At 43.9% G+C, this 26,210-nt stretch overlaps 1 protein-coding gene across 2 annotated transcripts in view; it reads left to right on the top strand.

Moving 5' to 3' along the window:
- The first annotated feature begins 2,367 nt into the window (after window positions 1–2,367).
- IL2RG (interleukin 2 receptor subunit gamma) overlaps window positions 2,368–26,210 on the top strand; it is a 71,099-nt gene continuing 47,256 nt past the window's right edge. Inside the window, exons 1-2 of one of the 2 annotated variants that reach the window (XM_069985909.1) lie at window positions 2,368–2,659; window positions 5,894–5,993. In XM_069985909.1, the coding sequence (XP_069842010.1) occupies window positions 2,518–2,659; window positions 5,894–5,993 (242 nt within the window). In that variant the 5' untranslated portion in view covers window positions 2,368–2,517. Of the gene's footprint in view, window positions 2,660–5,893; window positions 5,994–9,158; window positions 9,214–26,210 lie in introns of those variants that run through there. The other variant, XM_069985910.1, reaches the window with a different exon arrangement.

The following is a 26,210-nucleotide window of genomic DNA, read 5'->3' as shown; positions in this document are numbered from 1 at the left end:
ATAAAAGATCTGCACACTTTTCAACAAATTAGAGATAAAGTAAGAAAACCAGTGAAGTGATAACATTTCAGCTTTGAGGGATATATTCTGGCCTAAGCTATTGTACACCCCTGGTATAGAATATATCCCCTGGGGTATACTGTGGCCTGGGCCAGAAGTCAGAAAACCAGTGACATGATAACTTAAAGGGATATAGTCTGGCCTAGACTGTTTTACACCCCCAAATATAGAGTTTATTCCCCAGGGTAAACTGTGGCATGGGCTAGACTATACCTAGGTTTATAGTATGGCCTAGGCTGTTTTACACCCCTGGGTATAAAAATACTGTATATTCCTGTGGTATGCTGTGGCCTGGGCCAGAGGTGAAAAACTAGTGAGTCGATAACAGTATGGCCTGGACAGATATAGCATGGCCTAGGCTATTTTACACCCTCAGGTATAGAGGTTATCCCCCGGGGTATATTCTGGCCTGAATAGGTATAGTTTGGCCTAGGCTATTTTACACAGCGGGGTATAGTTTGACCTTGGCTATTTTAAACAGCGGGGTATAGTTTGGCCTTGGCTATTTTAAACAGCGGGGTATAGTTTGGCCTAGGCTATTTTATACAGCGGGGTATAGTTTGACCTAGGCAATTTTATACAACGGGGTATAGTTTGGCTAGGCTATTTTACACCCGTGGGGTATAGTTTGTACTAGGCTATTTAATACCCGGGGTATACTCTGGTCTAGGCGATTTTATCCCCTTGGGTATACTCTGGCCTAGGCTATTTTATACCTAGGGTATCCTCTGGCCTAGGCCAAACTATACCCGGGTATAATCTAGACCGGGGGGAAGTAAATCTTGCCTGCTACACTGGTATTGCTCCTGACCTAACAATGCTGAAATGTGCAATTTACCAGCATCTGCTTTAGGATCTTCCGGCAAGAAGCAGGACACAAGGGGAGTCCTGGGACAGCAGGGCATCACCCCAAAATCAGGAATGTCACTTGAAGTGCGGGGTAGTTGGGAGGTATGCCACTGGGTATTCAGTAAACTAGCATAGGAATGGTGGTAGTGCAGTCCCATGTAGTATATCACCCTCCTCCTCAGTGAGGCCCCCTATAATAAAGCCCCCACAGCACAGTCCCCTATATTATAGCGTGGCCTTCCTCAGTGCATATGTCCCCCTTTAATAGAGCCCCCTCAGTTCAGTCCCCTATAGTAATGCACACCAGAAATTTTTTTTTTTTTCCCTAACATAACCCTTGATCTACCGCAGTTGCTGCTCTCCCCATGTGCTGCATTTTTTCTGTTTTCCGGCACAGGCAGCATGGCAGATACGATGCCTGTGCTGGAAGTCCCAGGCGCCTGCATGTGCATCTTAAAGACACACCCGCAATTGAATGGTGCCCTCACATGGGATAGGTGTCACAGATTCCTGTCACAGCCGTCGGTGGGCCAGTCTGACACTGGGGTCGGTGCAGCCTCGTCATTTGCCTTTACGTTAGAGCCCCCTTTTGATAGATAGGATGATGTACCCTGTGTGGTTACACAGGTTGCACACCCCTGAGGTCTGACCTGATATTAGGACATGTATTGGACATTTGACTAAACACTAATTTTCCTTCTGCTAAGCTTCTGGAAATGGTCTGGGCAGAAACAGGGGTGCTTGGTCAGCTAGATAACTTAAAACGGCCATCTTGCTTTTATCAGTTCAATGATGCATCCCTTCCCAAAGCCTGTTAATTAGGCAAAATGTCTTTGAGTTTCCTGTAAAGACATATCTAGCAGTCATCACTCTCACCAATAGGTGCACAAAAGTAGCCTCTGAAAGCATTGTTATAGTGCATCTGGGAAAGAATTGTTTTCACCAAGGCCCAGTGTCTAATCAGACCACCCCAAAAAAATCATTGACATATCTGAGATATAACTGCGTGGTGAGTTTTGCTAAAGTGCAACTATTCTATCTAAGCACATTATTTTTTTTATCAGTTATTCTGTAAATTATATTTAACCTAACCTGTTACAAATAGAAACAGTGCAAAAATAAATCTTTGAATAGCTATGTCAACAGAATAATAATGTTATGGGTACAGTGACACAAAAATGATGACTTTTTCTTTCTTTTTTTTAATCCCAAAGGTTTGTATTGAGTAAATAGTTATGGCAAATAAAATTCAACAATTAAAAAAAAGATTTTTTTCCTCCAAAAATTACTCCAGTTTGGCCTCAAATAGGCTGGTCCTGAGGGGGTTAACCTAAACAGATAAGGCGATGATTCAGATAGCACATAAAACGTAAATAACAGGAAACTTGTGTAGGGGGTTTTCATGTGGCAGGAAGAAGACGACTAAGGAAACTGAAACGAATAGACGTATGCGGACTATTGAGATGAAGCGATAAAAAGGGTATGAACCACAGAGGCAAATATTATACTAACTACATAGGACCACAGGAGTTAGTAAGTTTTTCTTTCTTAGCTCTCGCCACATGAAATAGAAGGCCTTCAGTAGGAAAGGACATATAAGCACAAGATATGATGTCCTTAGACAGCAAGTCCGTGGAGAAGTTCTACACTGTATTTGTTTGGATAAATCGAGTGAGATTGGGATGGTCTTTCTCTTTTATAATCATGCTATCAGCCCTGAATCATGGTGTCGAAGGCAGCCAAAAATTAGGTAAATATGTTCAAATACACTTACATTTTCCTGACAGATAACAATTTTTGATGCATTCAAAACATAATATTCCTGACTAGCTTCCACAGTAACTTTTTTACTTTTGCCTTTTTATCTATAAATTTCATGTTTTTGAAACTTCTAGAATGTTACAATGAAGCCTTAAAGAAAGCTTTAAAGCTCCATGATACTTCATGATACTCCAGAACATGAATTCCTAACTAGTTACTAGATAGTAATTTAAAAAAAAAACAACAACTTTATCTCAAAATTTCAAGTTTTTGGCTTTAAAGCATTACTGTCATCTCTTGTAACTTTTCACATGGTCTGACACTTGCTGCGATCCCAAGATTGGAGAATCCAACTTTGCTTCTTGCAGCTGCTGTCTACTCTCCCCCGGCTGTATCTCGGGATTGCAGTGCGTCTCAGGAGTGAGACCCTGTGCAATCAGTAATTTTTGACATGCCTGATAACATGTCAAAAGTTACTAAAAATGACAGTAATGCTTTAAGGGAATTTTTGTTTTTTACATATCACATTGATAAGGTGGTATATGGCGCCAGAATAAAATTGTAAGTCAGATAGATACACTTTACTTTATGGTAAATATTAATGAATTCATACTGCCAACTACATTCCCACTGTACTCATTGTGAAGTATTGTGTTTTATATATTTTTTATCCATAGAGATCCATATTAATATTTAAGTAAAATATCATAAGAAAAATATTATTCCATGTTTATTGAAGGCCACATGAACATGGCACAGCTTTGTGCACAGGAGCATTGCAGTGTTTGTGCCATGTGTCTGCAATTGTACACTTTCTTTATGAGGGGATGTATTGTCCCCAAGGTTGGTAGAAGGAAATATCTCAATGATATGGTATTCACTGAAACAGATCACATTTTTTTCATACAGACTTTGGCTATGGTCACACAACGTCAAAAAAAGAGAAAAGGCGGACGCTTTTGAAATGTAAAAGCCGATGGTAACAATGGCTGTGCTTTTACGTAGTGTGAACATAGCCTTAATGCAGAATCAATATCTTAGTCATAGTGGTTTAAACCATTTAATACTTGATGTCTTTTGACACTAAATAACAGCCCTTTTTTCAATTTTATACATTTGGTGGTTAAATGTCTATAGCATTTATGAGATATGATTTTTTTTTTTTTAAACCATATAAAGAAAGATTGATAGTTAAGCCTCCCATGGTGGGATATTCATTGTAGGCCTAGCTAAAAGATCTGCTTTTGCTTTTTTAAATGGTTAGGAATTTTTTTCCTTCCTTTTTTTTTTTAATTTTTAAGACGTGAAAAATACAACTGTTACCTCTATTCTACTAAACTTCATGGGATCCCATGCAGCAAAGTCAGTAAAAGGGTTTTACCAACTATATGACAGTAAATATAATTGCAGTAATGCAAATAGAGGAATAACTAGATTTACGTGAGCAGAAATAATTGATTTCATCTACCTGATCTTCTCTACAAAAGACAATAAAGAACAATTTTGTTGCACCAGTGTTGGGCCCCTAGGGTTGACCACAAGTCCTCTTTAAAAGTCCCATAACGAACAATGGCCTCAGGTTACAATATTTTCAACTTGAGACCAGACTCAATATACAGTGGTCCCATGAGTCTCTAGTTAGGCCCCTGAAGGTTAATTTTGTTATGCCAGGCAGTTAAACTATGCATAAATAGGGCATTTGAGGGGGTCTAGAGGCTTTTAGCCCTGCATGTCTGGTGGCATCTATTGAAAAAAAAAAAAGCCATCAATTGACTTGTATATGTATAATGTAAGGTGAAGGTCTGATGTAGTTGTAATGTACACACTGATGTGAGTGCAACCTCAAGGGGTTGATCTATCTTCATTCGATCTTTTTCCCTCCTTCCTCTCTGACTATAACAACTTTCTCAGAGGTTATTCTAAGTACATTGAAAAGCTAGGCCTAAATACACATATACAATCACGATGTATTAGAAATCACTCAGTAGTAAAATAGAAAACAGTAACACATTCTATCCCCATTACCATAAGCCATGTCACTGATTACAAAGTAAAGAGGGAAGGGCACTTTCTGGTGTAATATTATTACATTAATATATAAAGGAAACAAAAACGCACTAGATTCACTCACCTAGTTGAGTTGTGCAAATTAGGCACAACTCTAAACAACCGCCTTGATAAAACAGCACCATCTGGTGTCACGAACACCCGTCCGTCCTCCAATGTGGATGGGATATACATTAAAGGGGTTGTCCAGCGAAAAGCTTTTTCGTTCAAATCAACTGGTGTTAGAAAGTTATATAGATTTGTAATTTACTTCTGTTAAAAAAATCTCAAGTCTTCCCATACCTATTAGCTACTAAATGTCATGCAGGAAATGTTGTTTTATTTTCAGTCTGACACATTGCTCTCTGCTGACATCTCTGGTCGAGACAGTATAATTTCCCTTTGGTGGTATGTGGTGTGATATGCTGAGGGGTTGTGTTGCTGGGTGGTGTAGTGCAACTTTAGGGCTCACCTTCTGAAACCTTCTGAATCACTAGAGTGTGATAGGTTGCAGGGGAGGAGCACTGATCTCATTAGAGATTAATACATAACAACATATTGAATAAATATATGACAGAAAACACTATCTCCATAAGAGAGTTAGGAAAAAGCAGCAAATACATAGGTCCCAATACAGACTGTCTAAGGTTGTCAATAGCAACAATACATCTCCAGACGCCTGACAATAAACACCTTTCTGGGCCATTACAACAGGAACTGTCCAGAGCAGGAGAGGTTTTCTATGGGGATTCATAGAAAACTGAGACAAAGTTCCTGTCTCGGCCAGAGATGTCAGCAGAGAGCACAGAGAGTGTCAGACTGAAAAAAAAAAATTCCTGCATGACATATAGCAGCTAATAAGTTTGGTAAGACTTGAGATTTTTTAATAGATACAGATCTATATAACTTTCTGACATCAGTTGATTTAAAAGAAAATTTTTTTCGTTGGGCAACCCCTTTAACATCAATGATGCACCATATATAGCATTAACGTAGTATTTATTGATTTGCAATGTGTTTCAGCTCTTATGAGCCTTTCTCAAGCAAAGAGAAAGGCTCCAAGGCACAAAGGAGCCAAAAAGCATTATTATTAATTGTATTAACAATTTTTAATTATACAAATGTACTTATTTCTTGTTATGTAATCCTATAACGGAAATCTTACACTTCTTTATAGGTGATGTAGATGTGCATTGTTCTGTTAACAAGGATAAGGTCCTTACTTGTTTCTGGACTGAGCAGGCTGATGTGAATGAAAACTACACATTTTATTACTGGTAAGTGAAATAACTAAAAAAAATTCTTATCTTTGCTATCTCCGTTTCTGGTTATAAAAATAGGGGGGACCCTATGCGGTTTTTTTAAAATAAATAAATAATTTTAAAAAAATGCATAGGGTCCCCCCCTATTTTTATAACCAGCCGGGTTAAAAACCAAGCGACAGCAGCCTGGTAACACCAGGGTGGGAAGAGCCATTGGTTTAGGCCCTCCCCCAGCCTAAATATTACCAGCCTGCTACCGCCCCAGTCCAGGAGCGCCAATTTTGACGCTCCGAGACCACTGGCACCCGGCTCTTCCCAGTACCCCTGGTGGCATTGGGTACTGGGATAATAACTGGGAGTTAGTGTTAGCCATTTTATACCGGCTAACACTAGGCCCCGACTTAGTAATGGATTCCGTCTATTAGACGGCTTCCACTACTAAGTCTATAAAGTAAAGAAATAAAGACAAGACACAAGTGAATTTTTTTTTTATTCAAATAAAAACACCCCCACACCCCTCATTGACCATTTTATAAATAAAAACACCAAACAACCGCTGGTCATCGACGTAGTCCACCGAATCTGACGTAATCCACAGGATACCGATATCTGAAAAACAAAAAGGGAGAAACACACAAAAAACACACAAACAGGAGCACAACACCCATCATTGTGAGCGGTGTTGTGCACCTTACAGTATGCAGCATCTTTACAGATCGCTGCTTACAGTCTGGCCCCCAAGGGGTTAAGGGAGGATGTATTGCATCCCCCTTAACCCCTTGGGGGCCAGACTGATGTCAGACTGCACCCATCCCAGCAAGGAAGGGGTTAAGTGACCCCCCCTTCCTTGCTGGGAGGGGTGCAGTGCTGGGGAGGGGGTGGGGAGAGCTGTATACTCACCCCGATGTGTCCTCTTCGCTGGTCCGCAGCACAATGAAGTCACTGTACTGCGGACCGGCTCTTTATATGTGCGCTCAGCCGATCAGCCAATCAGCTGAGCGCACATATAATTCTAAATGTTTCTTCTAATAATGCTATTGTGATAACATAATTAGAAGAAACATTTGATGTTTTCATTAAAGTAAAGTGATGATTAGTACAAAATGCTCTATTACCGGGAATATGAATTAACGGCTTAATGGAGCTTCCTGTACTAATTAATATTTAATTAATAAAACACATTTTCAATGTAATAAAATCAGTTTTGTTGTTCAATAATTTAATTCTAACGAATCCATCATTGTGCAATTAAATATACTGTCAAAAAATAAATATATATATAAATATACATTTATTTATATATATATATATTTATTTTAACAGTATATTTAATTGCACAATGATGGATTCGTTAGAATTAAATTATTGAACAACGAAAGGGACTTTATTACAAAGAAAATGTGTTTTATTAATTTAATATATTAACTACTAGAAAATGTACTCGGGTATAAAGTGTCAGTGTGTTAATTAGATTTGTTCTAAGGTGCCCAGGAGGCCAAGCTAAAGGTATTGTTTCATCTAAGTTAATCATTGGAATTAGTGTATACCTGTAGTGCATAGTTGGAGGGGTTCTGTATACCCACAATGTATAGTTTTTAGGGGTCTCGCATATTTGTAGTGCATAGTTGGGGGGGCTGTATACCTATAGTGTATAGTTGGGGGGTCCTGTATACCTGTAGTGTGTAGTTGGGGGGTGCTGTATACCTGTAGTGTATAGTTGAGGGAGGTCCTGTATACCTGCAGTGTACAGTTGGTGAAGGTCATGTACAGGGCCGCCGATGGGGCAGTACAAGTGGTACTGCCATATGGGGCCCGGACCCTAAGAGACACGGGAGGGGGGGGCCGGCGGGCCCGCCGGCCGCCGCCCCCCGACCGCTACGCTAGGGGGGCCCGCACGGCCCCCCTTGCCACCTGTTTTTGAGCATCCCGAGAAGCTGCGGCCATGCAGCTTCTCGAGATGCACTGATCGCTTTGATGTTCCGCCCGCACAGTGAGCGGGCGGAACATTAAAGCGATCAAAATACAGGAGAAGGACCTGTTAGCGTCCTCCTCCTGTATTCTCTCCCATAGGCTGCCGGCACTTCATACCAGCAGCCTATGGGAGGCCGGGCCGTGACCTCTCCGGCAGGCGTGATGATGTGACGTCATCACGTCTGCCGGAAGTCCCGTCCCTGCGGCTCGCAAGATGGAGCCCGAAGAGGAGGAGGAAGAGCTGCTGCCTGCACAGCGCGGATTAGGTGAGTAAGATGTTTGTTTTTTTAGGGGCACCTCTGGGGGCATTATTAGTTCATGGGGGCACCTCTGGGGGCATTATTAGTGTATGGGGGCACCTCTGGGGGCATTATTAGTGTATGGGGGTACCTCTGAGGGCATTATTAGTGTATGGGGGCAACTCTGGGGGCATTATTAGTATATGGGGCACCTCTGGGGGCATTATTAGTATATGGGGGCACCTCTGGGGGCATTAATAGTTCATGGGGGCACCTCTGGGGGCATTATTAGTGTATGGGGGCACCTCTGGGGGCATTATTAGTGTATGGGGGCACCTCTGGGGACATTATTAGTATATGGGGGCACTTCTGGGGGCATTATTAGTGTATGGGGGCACCTCTGGGGGCATTATTAGTGTATGGGGGCACCTCTGGGGGCATTATTAGTGTATGGGGGCACCTCTGGGGGCATTATTAGCTCATGGGGGGCACCTCTGGGGCATTATTAGTGTATGGGGGCACCTCTGGGGGCATTATTAGTGTATGGGGGCACCTCTGGGGGCATTATTACTGTATGGGGGCACCTCTGGGGGCATTATTAGTGTATGGGGGCACCTCTGGGGGCATTATTAGTGTATGGGGGCACCTCTGGGGGCATTATTAGTGTATGAGGGCACCTCTGGGGGCATTATTAGCTCATGGGGGGCACCTCTGGGGGCATTATTAGTTAATGGGGGCCACCTCTAGGGGCATTATTAGCTCATGGGGGCACAGCAGGGAATCCTACATACAGGGGGCACAGCAGGGGATCCTACATACAGGGGGCATCCCACACAGCGCAGTTACTATGGGAGCCTACAGGGGGGAGAAAGGAAAGGAAGTTGCTAGAAATGTGCAGAGCCTAAATTGTTTGTCTCGCAGGTTCCAAGGGGATGAAACGTATCTGGAAGGACTCATCATGGAGGTCTGGGCCGGATGGAGAGGAAAAGGGAAAGTGACGCCTCAGATCAAAGAAGACGTCACCTGTGAGTCCCTGTATGACACTTTTCTTATTTTGTAGAACATCATTTAGTAGGGGCGCCCTGAGGTGACTGCTACTACATTATCTGTACTCAGAGATATCACTGTGTTATCTGTTGTGTTACATAGGACTGCAGGTGACTACTACATTATCTGTACTCAGAGATATCGCTGTGTTATCTGCGGTGTTACATAGGACTGCAGGTGACAGCTACTACATTATCTGTACTCAGAGATATCACTGTGTTATCTGTGGTGTTACATAGGACTGCAGGTGACATCTACATTATCTGTACTCAGAGATATCACTGTGTTATCTGTGGTGTTACATAGGACTGCAGGTGACATCTACATTATCTGTACTCAGAGGGATATCACTGTGTTATCTGTGCTGTTACATAGGACTGCAGGTGACATCTACTACATGATCTATACTCTGAGATATCACTGTGTTATCTGTGCTGTTACATAGGACTGCAGGTAAAATCTACTACATTATCTGTACTCAGAGATACCACTGTGTTATGTGGTGTTACATAGGACTGCAGGTGATATCAGTTCAAACTTCATCGTGCCCTGGTGTGCTGGTGTCTGTATGTCTGTATACATGTGTGCTGGTGTCTGTATGTCTGTATACATGTGTGCTGGTGTCTGTATGTCTGTATACATGTGTGCTGGTGTCTGTATACATGTGTGCTGGTGTCTGTGTGTGAGATCAATTCTAGAGAACTGGCTCATATATCCCATTTTCCCCAGTGGCTTAAAATTTAACCTCTGTTATACAGTTATAAAATTATAGAACCTAAAGGTGAACAAGGTGCAATTCAAATAGACACTTACTTGTATAGCTGCCTCTTGTGCTCTGTATGCAGTGCATTATATTCACCCTTGCAACGTACAACTTATAGCGTGTCTACAAGCCCAGCGGGGCTCATTATGATGGAGACTAAAACTTATACAAGAGTGGGGTAGGGGTTCACCTGTATTCAGAATGCTGTTGAGTGCTAGGCAATGCCCCGTCTGGGATTATTGAATTTCGAGGGTCTATGCAGAGCAGGATAAAGACACCTCTGCTGCACAAACAGGATCTCCTAGAAAGCGTTCTCACCGCCATGTATTCACTATCACTGTCTTGGGTGAGCTAAACTAGTCTGCCTGGGGGGGGGGGGATTTGTATATGCTCACTAACATGGAACAGCCTCATTATATTAGCCTTATCAACATATTCTATGTTAGTGAGCATACCGGGGGGGGGGGGGGATATTGGTGAACATATACAAATCAAACAGCCCCCCAGACCCTCGAAATTCAATAACCCCAAACGGGGGCATTGCCTAGTACTCAACAGTATTCTGAATACAGGGGAACCCCTACCCCACTCTTGTATAAGTTTTAGTCTCCATCATAATGAGCCCCGCTGGGCTTGTAGACGCGCTATAACGTGTACGTTGAAAGGGTGAGTATAACGCACTGCATACAGAGCACAAGAGACAGCTATACAAGTAAGTGTCTATTTGAATTGCACCTTGTTCACATTTAGTTTCTACAATTTTATAACTGTATAACAGAGGTTACATTTTAAGCCACTGGGGAAAATGGGGTATATGAGCCAGTTCTCTAGAATTGATCTGAACCAAATTATACCTCCCAGCAAGGCGTGGGTCGAACACACAATTTTTTTTTTTTATTAATGTGGGGGGCCCAGACACTTTGGTTGTATGGGGCCCCGAAATTCCTGATGGCGGCCCTGGTCATGTATACCTGAACTGTATAGTTGGGGGGTCCTGTATACCTGTAGTGTATAGTTGGTGCTATATACCCGTAATGTATAGTTGGTGGAGGTCTTGTATACCTGTAGTTTATAGTTTAAGGGTCCTGGATACCTGTACTGTATAATTGGTGGAGGTCTTGTATACCTGTAGTATATAGTTCGGGGGTCCTGTATACCTGTAGTGCATAGTTTGAGGGTCCTGTACAACTGTAGTATAGAGTTGGTGGAGGTCCTGTATACCTGTAGTGTATAGTTTGGGGTCCTATATACCTGTAGTATATAGTTGGTGGAATTCCTATATACCTGTAGTATATAGCTTTGGGGTCCTGTATACCTGTAGTGTATAGTTTGGGGTCCTGTATACCTGTAGTATATAGTTGGTGGAGTTCCTGTATATCTGTATTATATAGCTTTGGGGTCCTGTATACCTGTAGTAAAGAGTTGATGAAGGTGCTGTATACCTGTAGTATAGAGTTGGTGTAGGTCCAGTATACCTGTAATGTATAGTTTTGAGGTCCTGTATACCTGTAGTGTATAGTTTGTGGAGTTCCTATATACCTGTAGTGTACAGTTTTGGGGTCCTGTATACCTGTAGTGTATAGTTTGGGGTCCTGTATACCTGTAGTATATAGTTGGTGGAGGTCCTGTATACCTGTAGTGTATAGTTTTGGGGTCCTGTATACCTGTAGTGTAAAGTTTGGGGTCCTGTATACCTGTACTATATAGTTGGTGGAGGTCCCGTGCACTTGTAGTGTATAGTTTTGGGGTCCTGTATACCTGTAGTGTCCTGTATACCTGCAGGGTCGTATTTACCATTAGGCACCCATGGTCTGCTGCGTAGGGTAGCACCTTGCAGAGGGGCAGTACACTCCCATTCAGACTTGCCAGAAAATCTTTGGTCAGGTCTTGTATAGCGGTATTATCCAGTCACAGTATGGCGGTATTGGTCAGGTCTGGTATGGCAGTGTTATTCAGTCACAGTGTGTCGGTATTGGTCATGTCTGGTATGGCAGTGTTATCCAGTCACAATATGGCAGTATTGGTCAGGTCTGGTGTGGCGGTGTTCTCCAGTCACAGTGTGATGGTATTGGTCAGGTCTGGTATAGTGGTGTTATCCAGTCACAGCATGGCGGTATTGGTCAGGTGTGGTATGGCAGTGTTATCCAGTTACAGTATGGCAGTGTTGATCAGGTCTGGTATAGCAGTTTTTTCCAGTCATAGTATGGTAGTATTGGTCAGGTGAATTATGACAGTGTTATCCTGTCACAGTATGGTGGTATTGGTCAGGTCTGGTATAGCGGTGTTATCCAGTCACAGTATGGTGGTATTGGTCAGGTCTGGTATGACAGTGTTATCCAGTCATAGTATGGCGGTATTGGTCAGGTATGGTGTGGCAGTGTTCTCCAGTCACAGTATGGTGGTATTGGTCAGGTCTGGTGTGGCAGTGTTATCCAACAGAGTATGGTGGTATTGGTCAGGTCTGGTGTGGCAGTGTTATCCAACAGAGTATGGTAGTATTGGTCAGGTCTGGTGTGGCAGTGTTATCCAGTCACAGTATGGCGGTATTGGTCAGGTCTGGTGTGGCAGTGTTATCCAGCACAGTATGGTAGTATTGGTCAGGTCTGGTGTGGCAGTGTTACCCAGTCACATTTTGGTATACCTGTAGTGCCCTGTATATACATGTACTGTATAGATGGAGTAGGAGGTCCTGTATATACATGTACTGTATAGATGGAGTAGGAGGTCCTGCATATACATGTACTGTATAGATGGAGTAGGGGGTCCTGTATATACATGTACTGTATAAATGGAGTAGGGCGTCCTGTATATACATGTACTGTATAGATGGAGTAGGGGGTCCTGTATACATGTACTGTATAGATGGAGTAGGGGTCCTGTATACATGTACTGTATAGATGGAGTAGGGGGTCCTGTATATACATGTACTGTATAGATGGAGTAGGAGGCCCTGTATACATGTACTGTATAGATGGAGTAGGGGGTCCTGTATACATGTACTGTATAGATGGAGTAGGGGGTCCTGTATATGCATGTACTGTATAGATGGAGTAGGGGGCCCTGTATATACATGTACTGTATAGATGGAGTAGGTGGTCCTGCATATACATGTACTGTATAGATGGAGTGGGGGGTCCTGTATATACATGTACTGTATAGATGGAGTAGGGGGTACTGTATATACATGTACTGTATAGATGGAGTAGGGGGTCCTGTATATACATGTACTGTATAGATGGAGTAGGGGGTCCTGTATATACATGTACTGTATAGATGGGGGATAGAGTAGGGGATCTACCAGTTATTACTGTGGATGTTGTGAGGCAGCTGCCGTAGCAACCATTGCTCCCTGTGAAAATGAAAGCAGTAATCCTATTGGTTGCTAAGGCTCCAACTGCCGTGTCTGCTGCAGCTAATTATATCTCTTGTGTGCAGTGTGGAGATTTTCCCATTCATCTCTATGGGGCGCCGCTCTTCCCCCTCCCCCTCCTCTCCTGTACATCTGGCGGGGATGGGACCTTCGCTAAAACCTTCCCGGGCACCCAATCTATCTGTGTGCCAAATTTGGGGTCAAACGGTTCAGGCGTTTGGAAGTTTATTTGGGACAGACAGACAGACAGACAGACTTTGATTTTTATTATATAGACTAGAAAATGTACCCGGCGCTGCCCGGGTATAAAGTGTCAGTGTGTTAATTAGATTTTTTCTAAGGTGCCCAGGAGGCCAAGCTAAAGGTATTGTTTCATCTGAGTTAATCAGTGGAATTAGTGTATACCTGTAGTGCATAGTTGGAGGGGTTCTGTATACCCACAATGTAAGTTTTTAGGGGTCTCGCATATCTGTAGTGCATAGTTGGGGTGGCTATATACCTATAGTGTATAGTTGAGGGAGGTCCTGTATACCTGCAGTGTACAGTTAGTGAAGGTCCTGTATACCTGTACTGTATAGTTTGGGGGTCCTGTAAACCTGTAGTTTATAGTTGGTGCTGTATACCTGTAATGTATAGTTGGTGGAGGTCTTGTATACCTGTAGTTTATAGTTTGAGGGTCCTGGATACCTGCAGTGTATAATTGGTGGAGGTCTTGTATACCTGTAGTATATAGTTTGGGGGTCCTGTATACCTGTAGTAAATAGTTTGAGGGTCCTGTATAACTATATTATAGAGTTGGTGGAGGTCCTGTATACCTGTAGTGTATAGTTTGGGGTCCTATATACCTGTAGTATATAGCTGGTGGAGTTCCTGTATACCTGTAGTATATTTGGGGTCCTGTATACTTGTAGTATACAGTTGGTGAAGCTGCTGTATACCTGTATTATAGAGTTGGTGTAGGTCCTGTATACCTGTAGTGTATGGTTTTGAGGTCCTGTATACCTGTAGTGTATAGTTTGGGGTCCTATATACCTGTAGTATATAGTTGGTGGAGTTCCTGTATACCTGTAGTGTATAGTTTTGGGGTCCTGTATACCTGTAGTGTATAGTTTGGGGTCCTGTATACCTGTAGTATATAGTTGGTGGAGGTCCTGTATACCTGAAGTATATAGTTGGTGGAGGTCCTGTATACCTGTAGTATATAGTTTTGGGGTCCTGTATACCAGTAGTATATAGTTTTGTGGAGGTCCCGTGCACTTGTAGTGTATAGTTTTGGGGTCCTGTATACCTGTAGTGTCCTGTATACCTGCAGGGTTGTATTTACCCGTATGGCAGTGTTATTCAGTCACAGTGTGTCGGTATTGGTCATGTCTGGTATGGGGGTGTAATCCAGTCACAGTATGGCGGTATTGGTCAGGTCTGGTGTGGCGGTGTTATCCAGTCACGGTATGGTGGTATTGGTCAGGTCTGGTATAGCGGTGTTATCCAGTCACAGTATGGCAGTATTGGTCAGGTCTGATATGATGGTGTTATCCAGTCACAGTATGGTGGTATTGGTCAGGACTGGTTTGGCGGTGTTACCCAGTCACAGTTTGCCGTTATTGGTCAGGTCTGGTATGGCAGTGTTATTCAGTCACAGTATGGCGGTATTGGTCAGGTCTGGTATGACAGTGTTATCCAGCACAGTATGGCGGTATTGGTCAGGTCTGGTATGGCAGTGTTATCCAGTCACAGTATGGCGGTATTGGTCAGGTCTGGTATGACAGTGTTATCCAGCACAGTATAGCGGTATTGGTCAGCTCTGGTGTGGCGGTGTTATCCATTCACAGTATGGCGGTATTGGTCAGGTCTTATATGATAGTGTTATCCAGTCACAGTATGGCGGTATTGGTCAGGTCTGGTATGACAGTGTTATCCAGTCACAGTATGGCGGTATTGGTCAGGTCTGGTGTGGCAGTGTTATCCAGTCACAGTATGGCGATATTGGTCAGGTCTGGTTTGGCAGTGTTATCCAGTCAGGGCAGTTTCTAGGTACTTTTGACTACAGGGCGAATCTTCATAAAAGCGCCCCCCCAAGTGATTTATTTGGATTGTTGCTAGAAAAAGCAGTGTGTGTTTTATGTCATAGTTACCCAACCTTTCTAAAGTCATACAGTAACTCACAGGTGACGTCTTCTTTGATCTGAGGCGTCACTTTCCTTTTCCTCTCCATCCGGCCCAGACCTCCATGATGATTTCTTGAAGCTACAATTCGTCTCTTCTGGACCTGCCAGACAAACATCTTAGGCTCTGCACTTTTACAACTTCCACTTTTTTGTGTCATGTGCAGTAAGGCTAGTAGCTATGTGGGTTGTCCCCTGTATTTAGGACCCCCTGCTGTGCCTTCCAAATAGTAATAATGTCCTCTGCTGTGCCCCCATATAGTAATAATGCCCTCAGTGTGCCTTCCAAATAGTAATAATGCCTCCTCTGCTGTGCCTCCTATATAGAAATAATAAAATCATACTATCCCCCCCTCCTCCACACATTATCCCCCCCTGACCCCCTCCTCCATACATTATCCCCCCCGTGACCCCCTCCTCCATACATTATCCCCCCGTGACCCCCTCCTCCATACATTATCCCCCCCTGTCCCCCCCCTCCTCCTCCATACATTATCCCCCCTGACCCCCCCCTCCTCCTCCTCCATCTCCATACATTATCCCCCCCCCCCCCCGACACACACACACACACTTCCCCACTGGCTGCCTTCTCACCTCTCACCTGCGTCTGCGAGGTGAGTACTGCAGTGATAGTAGCGGCGCATCACCTACTGCCCGCCCGACATATCGACGTGTTCCTCCAATCAGAGCAGGGCAGGTGCACCACAGCTGGCCGCAGCGGCCCCACGCTCCCGCTCTGCACTGCGCTGATTGGATGAACACGTGCGGGCAGGAGGTGATGCGGAGAGGCGGTCGGGGCAAGTCTTGAGCGCTCACATGAGCGCGGCAGCGGCAGACTGGGGTGGGGGGGCTGCCGGGCGCCCGGGTGACGGTCTGGGTATGGGGGCGCTGGTGCGCTATCCAACCAAGGCTGTGTGAGATCCCGGGGGTGCCACCAGCGCCCCCTATCTGTCCGCGCCCCGTGCCGTCGCCCGGCCCGCCCGGTGCAAGAAACGGCCCTGTATCCAGTCACAGTATGGCGGTATTGGTCAGGTCTGGTGTGGTGGTGTTACCCAGTCACAGTATGGCGGTATTGGTCAGGTCTGGTATGGAGGTGTTATCCAGTCACAGTATGGCGGTATTGGTCAGGTCTGGTATGGAGGTGTTATCCAGTCACAGTATGGCGGTATTGGTCAGGTCTGGCAGTGTTATCCAGTCACAGTATGGCGGTATTGGTCAGGTCTGGTATGACAGTGTTATCCAGCACAGTATGGCGGTATTGGTCAGGTCTGGTGTGGCAGTGTTACCCAGTCACAGTTTGGTATACCTGTAGTGCCCTGTATATACATGTACTGTATAGATGGAGTAGGGGGTCTACCAGTTATTACTGTGGATGTTGTGAGGCAGCTTCCCTAGCAACCATTGCTCCCTGTGAAAATTAAAGCAGTAATCCTATTGGTTGCTAAGGCTCCAACTGTCGTGTCTGCTGCAGCTAATTATATCACCTGTGTTTGCAGTGAGGAGATTTTCCCATTCATCTCTATAGGGCGCCGCTCTTCCCCCTCCCCCTCCCCTCCTGTACATCTGGCGGGGACGGGACCTTCGCAATAACCTTCCCGGGCACCCAATGTATCTGTGTGCCAAATTTGGGGTCAAACGGTTCAGGCGTTTGGAAGTCTATAGAGGACAGACAGACAGACAGAAGGACAGACAGACAGACAGACTTTGATTTTTATGATATAGATTAGAGGCATAGGCATTCGGCATTATTGCCGGCTATTTTTGAAGTACTCCGTACGGACCGCCTGTCAATCCACGGCCATGAATTTGCACACTTCCAGCCGCAAACAATGGTCTTGTTCATTTTTTACGGGTCCGTTTACGATCGGGCCGTAGGCTCATACATAGTGTGCACTGTGCAGCCGTATATCGTATACTTTCCAGCGTACGCATGAACCGGAAAAATACGGCCGATGATTTACCGCCCGCAATACAGCCGCATAGATACATAGTGTGAACCTAGCCTGAGGCTGCGTTCACACTACGTAAATTTCAGTCAGTATATGTATATTTCAGTCAGTATATTCCAGTCAGTATTGCAACCAAAACCAGGAGTGGATTAAAAACACAGAAAGGCTCTGTTCACACAATGTTGTAATTGAGTGGATGGCTGCCATTTAATGGCAAATATTTGCTGTTATTTTAGAACAACGGCTGTTATATTGAAATAATGGCAGTTATTTACTGTTATATGGCGGCCATCCACTCAATTTCAACATTATGTGAACAGATCCTTTCTGTGTTTTTAATCCACTCCTGGTTTTGGTTGCAATACTGACTGAAATATACATAGTGTGAATGCAGCCTAGGCTATGTTCACACTATGTATCTGTGCGGCTGTATTTTTTTATGCGGCTGGAAATGTGAGGCTGAAACTACGGGCGTGGGAAAAAATAGACATGCGGCTGAAAACATACGGTCATTTACTTGAAAATCTGGTTCAACTAAAAATAACAAATTAAATCTTTAGAAAGTGATGCAAACACCTCTGGATGCATCTGGGAAAGCAGGGAAACAGTTTACAGGAATCGCTATTACCGGGGTTTGCGATCCTCTGCAGTAATGCCGATGCCTCTAATGGTTAATATATTTAATTAATAAAACACATTTTGTTGTAATAAAGTTCCTTTCGTTGTTCAATAATTAAATTTAAACGAATCCATCATTGTGTAATTAAATATACTGTTAAAATAAATATATATATAAATAAATGTATATTTATATATATATTTATTTTTTGACAGTATATTTAATTGCACAATGATGGATTCGTTTAAATTAAATTATTGAACAACGAAACTGATTTTATTACAACAAAAATGTGTTTTATTAATTAAATATTAATTAGTACAGGAAGCTCCATTAAGCCATTAATTCATATTCCCGGTAATAGAGCATTCTGTACTAATCAACACTTTACTTTAATGAAAACATCAAATGTTTCTTCTAATTATGTTATCACAATAGCATTATTAGAAGAAACATTTAGAATTATATGTGCGCTCAGCTGATTGGCTGATCGGCTGAGCGCACATATAAAGAGCCGGTCCGCAGTACAGTGACTTCATTGTGCTGCGGACCAGTGAAGAGGACACATCGGGGTGAGTATAAAGCTCTCCCCACCCCCTCCCCAGCACTGCACCCATCCCAGTAAAGAAGAGGGGTGTTTTTTGTGTGTTTCTCCCTTTTTGTTTTTCAGATATCGGTATCCTGTGGATTACGTCGGATTCGGTGGACTACGTCGATGACCAGCGGTTGTTTGGTGTTTTTTTTTAATAAAATGGTCAATGAGGGGTGTGGGGGTGTTTTTTATTTGAATAAAAAAAAAATTTCCACTAGTGTGTTGTCTTTATTTCTTTACTTTATAGACTTAGTAGTGGAAGCTGCCTAATAGACGGAATCCATTACTAAGTCGGGGCCTAGTGTTAGCCGGTAATAAATAGCTAACACTAACCCCCCCATTATTACCCCAGTACCCAATGCCACCAGGGGTACTGGGAAGATATGGGTGCCAGTGGTCCCGGAGCATCAAAATTGGCGCTCCTGGACTGGGGCGGCAGCAGGCTGGAAAGATTTAGGCTGGGGAGGGCCTAAACCAATGGCTCTTCCCACCCTGGTGTTACCAGGCTGCTGGCGCTTGGTTTTTAACCCATCTGGTTATAAAAATAGGGGGGACCCTATGCGTTTTTTTAAAATAAATAAATAATTTAAAAAAACGCATAGGGTCCCCCCTATTTTTATAACCAGCCGGGTTAAAAACCAAGCGACAGCAGCCTGGTAACACCAGGGTGGGAAGAGCCATCGGTTTAGGCCCTCCCCAGCCTAAATCTTACCAGCCTGCTACCGCCCAAGTCCAGGAGCGCCAATTTTGACACTCCGGGACCACTGGCACCCAGCTCTTCCCAGTACCCCTGGTGGCATTGGGTACTGGGGTAATAATGGGGGGGTTAGTGTTAGCCATTTATTACCGGCTAACACTAGGCCCCGACTTAGTAATGGATTCCGTCTATTAGACGGCTTCCACTACTAAGTCTATAAAGTAAAGAAATAAAGACAACACACAAGTGGAAATTTTTTTTTTATTCAAATAAAAACACCCCCACACCCCTCATTTTATTAAAAAAAAAACACCAAACAACCGCTGGTCATCGACGTAGTCCACCGAATCCGATGTAATCCACAGGATACCGATATTTGAAAAACAAAAAGGGAGAAACACACTAAAAAACACACAAACAGGAGCACAACACCCATCATTGTGAGCGGTGTTGTGCTCCTTACAGTATGCAGCATCTTTACAGATCGCTGCTTACAGTCTTGCCCCCAAGGGGTTAAGGGAGGGTGTATTGCATCCCCCTTAACCCCTTGGGGGCCAGACTGATGTCAGACTGCACCCATCCCAGCAAGGAAGGGGTTAAGTGACCCCCCTTCCTTACTGGGATGGTTGCAGTGCTGGGGAGGGGGTGGGAAGAGCTTTATACTCACCCCGATGTGTCCTCTTCGCTGGTCCGCAGCACAATGAAGTCACTGTACTGCGGACCGGCTCTTTATATGTGCGCTCAGCCAATCAGCTGAGAGCACATATAATTCAAAATTTTTCTTCTAATAATGCTATTGTGATAACATAATTAGAAGAAACATTTGATTTTTTAATTAAAGTAAAGTGTTGATTAGTACAGTTTGCTCTATTTACCCGGAATATGAATTAACGGCTTAATGGAGCTTCCTGTACTAATTAATATTTAATTAATAAAACACATTTTTGTTGTAATAAAATCAGTTTGGTTGTTCAATAATTTAATTCTAACGAATCCATCATTGTGCAATTAAATATACTGTCAAAAAATAAATATATATATAAATATACATTTATTTATATATATATTTATTTTAACAGTATATTTAATTGCACAATGATGGATTCGTTAGAATTAAATTATTGAACAACGAAAGGACTTTATTACAAAGAAAATGTGTTTTATTAATTTAATATATTAACTATTAGAGGCATCGGCATTCGGCATTATTGCCAGCTATTTTTGAAGTACTCCGTACGGACCGCCTGTCAATCCACGGCCTTGAATTCGCACACTTCCAGCCGCAAACAATGGTCTTGTTCATTTTTTACGGGTCCGTTTACGATTGGGCCGTAGGCTCATACATAGTGTGCACTGTGCAACCGAAAATCGTATACTTTCCAGCGTACGCATAAACCGGAAAAACACGGCCGATGATTTACAGCCCGCAATACAGCCGCACAGATACATAGTGTGAACATAGCCTAAGGCTATGTTCACACTGCGTATGAATCCGTCCATAGTGCGAACCGCGAATATACGCACGTAGTTTTTAGGTTGATGCGTTCGCTTGAAAGTATACGATATACGCCCGCACAGTGCACACTACGTATGAGCTTACGGCCGGATCGTATACGGTGCTGTAAAAAATGAACAAGACCATTGTTTGAGGACGGAAATGTTGAAACTCACGGCCGTGGATTTCCATGCGGTCCCGTACAAAGTACTTATTTCAGCCAAATTGAACTTGATTTTTCGATCCAAAAGGTTCTTTGTGGTTTACGGGGCTGGGCAAAGATTTCCAAGTAAATGACCTGCCTCAGATCGCTTCGAAACAAGCTAGGGAAGCATAACTGCGGGTGTATGTTCGCGGTGCGTACGCATCCAGCCACATGTCAATTTTTCGCACGCCCGTAGTTTCAGTCGCACATGTACGGCAGCGTAAGACCTGCATACGGATTCGTACGCAGTGTGAACATAGCCTAAGTGTAGATGTGTTTAGTGGAATATTATGATCACAACCAAGATGACTAAAACACATTTATATAGCAAGTTCTCAAGGAGACCTGTGGTCAAAGAACTTTCAGAGAAGCACTGACCTAGTTTGAGACTGTTTAACAGGAAATTGATACCAGAAACACAAAAAAGATACTTATCTTTTGCAGAAACAACACCTGCTAAATGCATGCAATAAAAAGGAAGATTATGGAAGGTAAAAAGTCCTGTATGATGAAGAGTTCAGTTAAGGACAGGATAGGGGACAAGCATGAGATCGCATGCCCCTAAGATCTCTAGATCGGCGCTCCGGCTCCTTTGTTATGAATGGAGCTATGGGTCATCAGCTCCTTTCATTCTCTATGGAGCCGCCGTAGAGATCTGAGTACAGCACTCTGTGGCTCCATAGAGAATGAATGGAGCTGTGGGTCATGTGCAGACCTGCAACACTATTGATAAAAAAAGGAGCCGGGGTATCGATCTAGAGATCCCTGGGGGGAAGGCACAGAGGTTGGAAAACCCCTAACATTCTCATGCTTGTTCCCTATCCTGTGGTCCCCATACACTTTTAATAACCGATGGCTTGGCTGTCAGTTATATCTCCTTCCTGTCATCCGTCCTACACAAGAACATTTGGCATGGCAAAGCTTTCCTGTTAGCTCTATAGGGAGGGGTGGGGTAAGTTGCAATGAGAGCACTCTCACTGCAGCTTATCTATCTGTGAACAAAAGGGGTTGGCCGTCATTGAAAATCTGTCAATGTTGGTTCCTGATAACCCTGTACATGCTTCTCTGACAGCTGAATCTGCCAGTCATGTCAAACTCTGGCCCGTGGCACCATTAATTTTGGCCTGCCTAGTAAATTAATTGATTTCCTAGAGATGGTCTGCTGATAGGACACCGCAACAGATTATAATATGGGCGGTGTTCTGGGTGGCCCATACTATAACTGTTGCGATGTGCGCCTGGAACCTTTCACCCCTGGACGGCTCCCGAACCCACCCTACTCCTGGATATGGCCCCTATACTTATGCCATACTGCCGGTCTCACTCCTGATGCCGATCCTGCTGAGGAGATACAGCCGCCCACTCATCTGCACGGACGGCCATTTCTCTGAAGCGGAATCGGCATCAGGAGCGGGACCGGCAGGATGGCATAAGTATAGGGGCCGTATCCAGGGGTAGGGTGGGTTCAGGAGCCATCCAGGGGTGATAGGTTAAGCCGCAGGCAGATCCGACTCCTCACCCTCCTCTCCTACTGCATGAGGACTATTGTGGGAGGGCTGGCTACTGCATGGGGTACTATTGTGGGAGGCTGGCTACTGCATGGGGAACTATTGTGGGAGGGATGGCTACTACATAGGGCACTATTGTGGGAGGGCTGGCTTCTACATGGGGTACTATTGTGGGAGGGCTGGCAACTGCATGGGAACTATTGTAAGAGGCTGGCTACTGCATAGGGACTATTCTGGGGGGAATGGCTACTGCATGGGGACTATTCTGGGGGACGTATACTACATGGGGACTATTGTGGGGGGCTGGTCACTGCATGGGGACTATTATGGGAGGCTGGTCACTGCATGGGGACTATTGTGGGAGGCTGGCTACTGCATGGGGCACTATTGTGGGAGGCTGGCTACTACATGGGGCTCTATTGTGGGAGGGCTGGCTACTGCATGGGGCACTATTGTGGGAGGGCTGGACACTGCATGAGGACTATTGTGGGAGGCTGGCTTCTGCATGGGAACTATTGTGGGAGGGCTGGCTACTACATGGGGACTATTGTGGGAGGGCTGGCTACTACATGGGGACTATTGTGGGAGGCTGGCTACTACATGGGGACTATTGTGGGAGGCTGCTAACTGCATGGGGACTATTGTGGGAGGGCTGGCTACTACATGGGGGCTATTGTGGGAGGCTGGTCACTGCATGGGGACTATTGTGGAAGGGCTGGCTACTACATGGGGACTATTGTGGGAGGCTGGTTACTGCATGGGGACTATTGTGGAAGACTGACTACTACATGGGGCACAATTGTGGAAGGGCTGGCTACTACATGGGGCACTATTGTGGGAGGGCTGGCTACTACATGGGAACTATTGTAGGAGGCTGGCTACTGCATGGGGACTATTCTGGGGGGATGGACAGAGGAAAACTAGGGTAACTAAGTCAAGCGCACACCAAAATGAGATGCAAAAAGAATAAACTTTATTGAACACCAGCTGAACGAACAATGTTAAAAACATCTAAAATCCCCAAAGAGGGGAGAAAAACTGCAGAACCTGTGAATAAAGGTTTAACTGCACTGCTACAATGAGATAGGCCATAAAGGCCCCCACACATGGGACTCAGAGGAAGGGAAACATAATTACACAATAAGAAACTATGATGAGTGAATCCTGATAGTCATGTACATCATACCCATAAACAATGTCAGGTCCCCATGTAGCAGAAGAAATACCCAATTGGGTATTGTGGGAGGACTGGCTACTACATGGGGACTATTGTGGGAGGCTGGTCACTGCATGGGGGCTATTGTGGGAGGACTGGCTACTACATAGGGGCTATTGTGGGAGGCTGGTCACTGCATGGGGACTATTGTGGAAGGGCTGGCTACTACATAGGGACTATTGTGGGAGGCTGGTCACTGCATGGGGACTATTGTGGGAGGGCTGGCTACTACATGGGGACTATTGTGGGAGGCTGGTCACTGCATGGGGACTATTGTGGGAGGCTGGCTACTACATGGGGCACTATTGTGGGAGGCTGGCTACTACATAGGGCACTATTGTGGGAGGCTGGCTACTACTTGGGGCACCATTTTGGGGATTTATCATATCATTTATCGTAGTGCAAAGTGACGCACACCGCTCTGACAGTGCCAGGAACGCTGCACACCACTCTGAAAGTTCCAGATAAGCTGCTTGTGCGCTTCAATAAATATCAAGGTTGGCCTGCGAGTTTGTCCAAGTTTTTAATTTTGGGCAACTGTCTATTTGAGTTTGACACCCCTGGTCTAGAGTGACGTTTGAGGCATCTTATATAGTTTATAGGTGTGATATAAAATTTCCACCTGTCCACCTTTTCCTCACCCCATAAGGTGTAGCATCCCCATATGTGTTACTTTTGTAAGGCAGGTAGGGAAAAAATGCCTTTTTCTCTAGTAAAATATATTACAGTGTTAATGTAAAGTTTTTTGAAAGGTTTATGACCTTTAATGATTGCAGATACTTCAAACAGAACAATAAAAAATATGGTTACAACACTCACAAGCACAAAATGTTGTTGGTTTTATTGCACACAAGATGGCGCTGTAGCCAGGGCTGTATTTGCCTTTGGGGACCTGGGCATTATAGCAGTAATTACACATATTTGGTATTAGTATAAAAGGGAGCCCGCATGACATTTTATGTGGTGTAAATTAGTCTAGTTTAATTTATCACATGAAAGTACAATTACATTTGCATTTTTTCTCTACTGTTCACATTTTCCCTATATAAAACAAAAGAAAATTACTGATACTGATTCGCTTTTGGTATCAGACTAAAAGCACCTCAAAGAGGTGAATGAAACATAGGAATACTATTCCTAAGGAAAATTTTTGCTGTGGACATGCAGGCATCCAGGCAAAAACACAGGAAACATGGGAGTATTACAAGTTGGAAACATGGAAGTAGTTCAAGTTGTAATAAATAAATAAAAAGTTAAGTTAGCCTACATTAGATTACATCATGTTCTTATACCCTTCTCAAGCAACCTTGTTTTGTAAGGAAATAACACTAAGGGGGACATTTATTAAGTCCGGCATTTCCTGCGCCGAACTTAAAAATGTCCCCGCAGCTCCGACACTAGGAGATTTATGTAGAGGCGGACTGCCTCTACATAAATCCCGTGCGCGACAATGTGCGCGGCAGGAAGCCTACGCTAGCTTAGAGCTGGAGTAGCTTTCCTGCTTATTTTTATGAAAAAAAAAAAAAGATGAATCACGCAGACTCTGTGTTCGCGCCCTCCGTACCGACAAGAGGGGGCATGTATATGATCTTTTATCCAAGGGTAGGGTGGGTTCTGCCCTGGGTGCCTGGGTGACAGATTCCCTTTAAGGAACAAGAAAACTCTTTATGTATCTGGTGTCATAAATAAAAAAATAAAAAAATCTGCCAGAACCCTTTTGTTAAACAGGACATTAAAAATTAGATAGTTTTAGGGGGACATTTATTAAGTCCAGTGTTTCCTGCGCTGGGCTTAAAAATGTCCCTGCAGTGCCAACAGTACGCTGATGTATGTAAAGGCGCATCGCCTCTACATAAATCCAGTGTGCGTCGAGAAAAGCTGGTGTAGGTTTCCTTATAATTTTTCGGCAAAAAAAATGATAAATTAAGCGGTCCCAGAGTCTGCGCCCCCTGTTCCAGCCTCTCCACACCCCCTCCCTGTCCCCCTACTGAAACTTGCGGAAAATGCCCAAATGCAAAAATTTATTAGCAAAACGGCCATTTGCGAATAAATTTATTTGCATCTGGCCATGTTCTGCCAAAAAATACACCTTTTTGGGATGATAAATGTCCCCCTTAGTCTTGTTGAAAAACGATTCTGATGAAAACATAGAGAGGTCCAGTAGTCAAATAACCCTCCGATTACACACCTTTTATGTCCTTCCATTACCAAGATATGTGGGTTTATGCTTATTCTGACAATTCAGTTAATAGTCAGATAAGCGAGAACTTCATTTTTATAAATAAGGTGAATATCAGGTGATGAGCACTCAAGGGGGTAGGTATTAGGTATTAACATACCGAAGTGTAAAACATTTTCACCTGCTGACTGTATCATCATGCCCATCACCTAATATTTAC

The sequence above is a fragment of the Dendropsophus ebraccatus genome, chromosome 10, assembly GCF_027789765.1.
Source record: "Dendropsophus ebraccatus isolate aDenEbr1 chromosome 10, aDenEbr1.pat, whole genome shotgun sequence".
NCBI lineage: Eukaryota > Metazoa > Chordata > Amphibia > Anura > Hylidae > Dendropsophus > Dendropsophus ebraccatus.
This window is presented reverse-complemented; position numbering and strand designations above follow the sequence as displayed.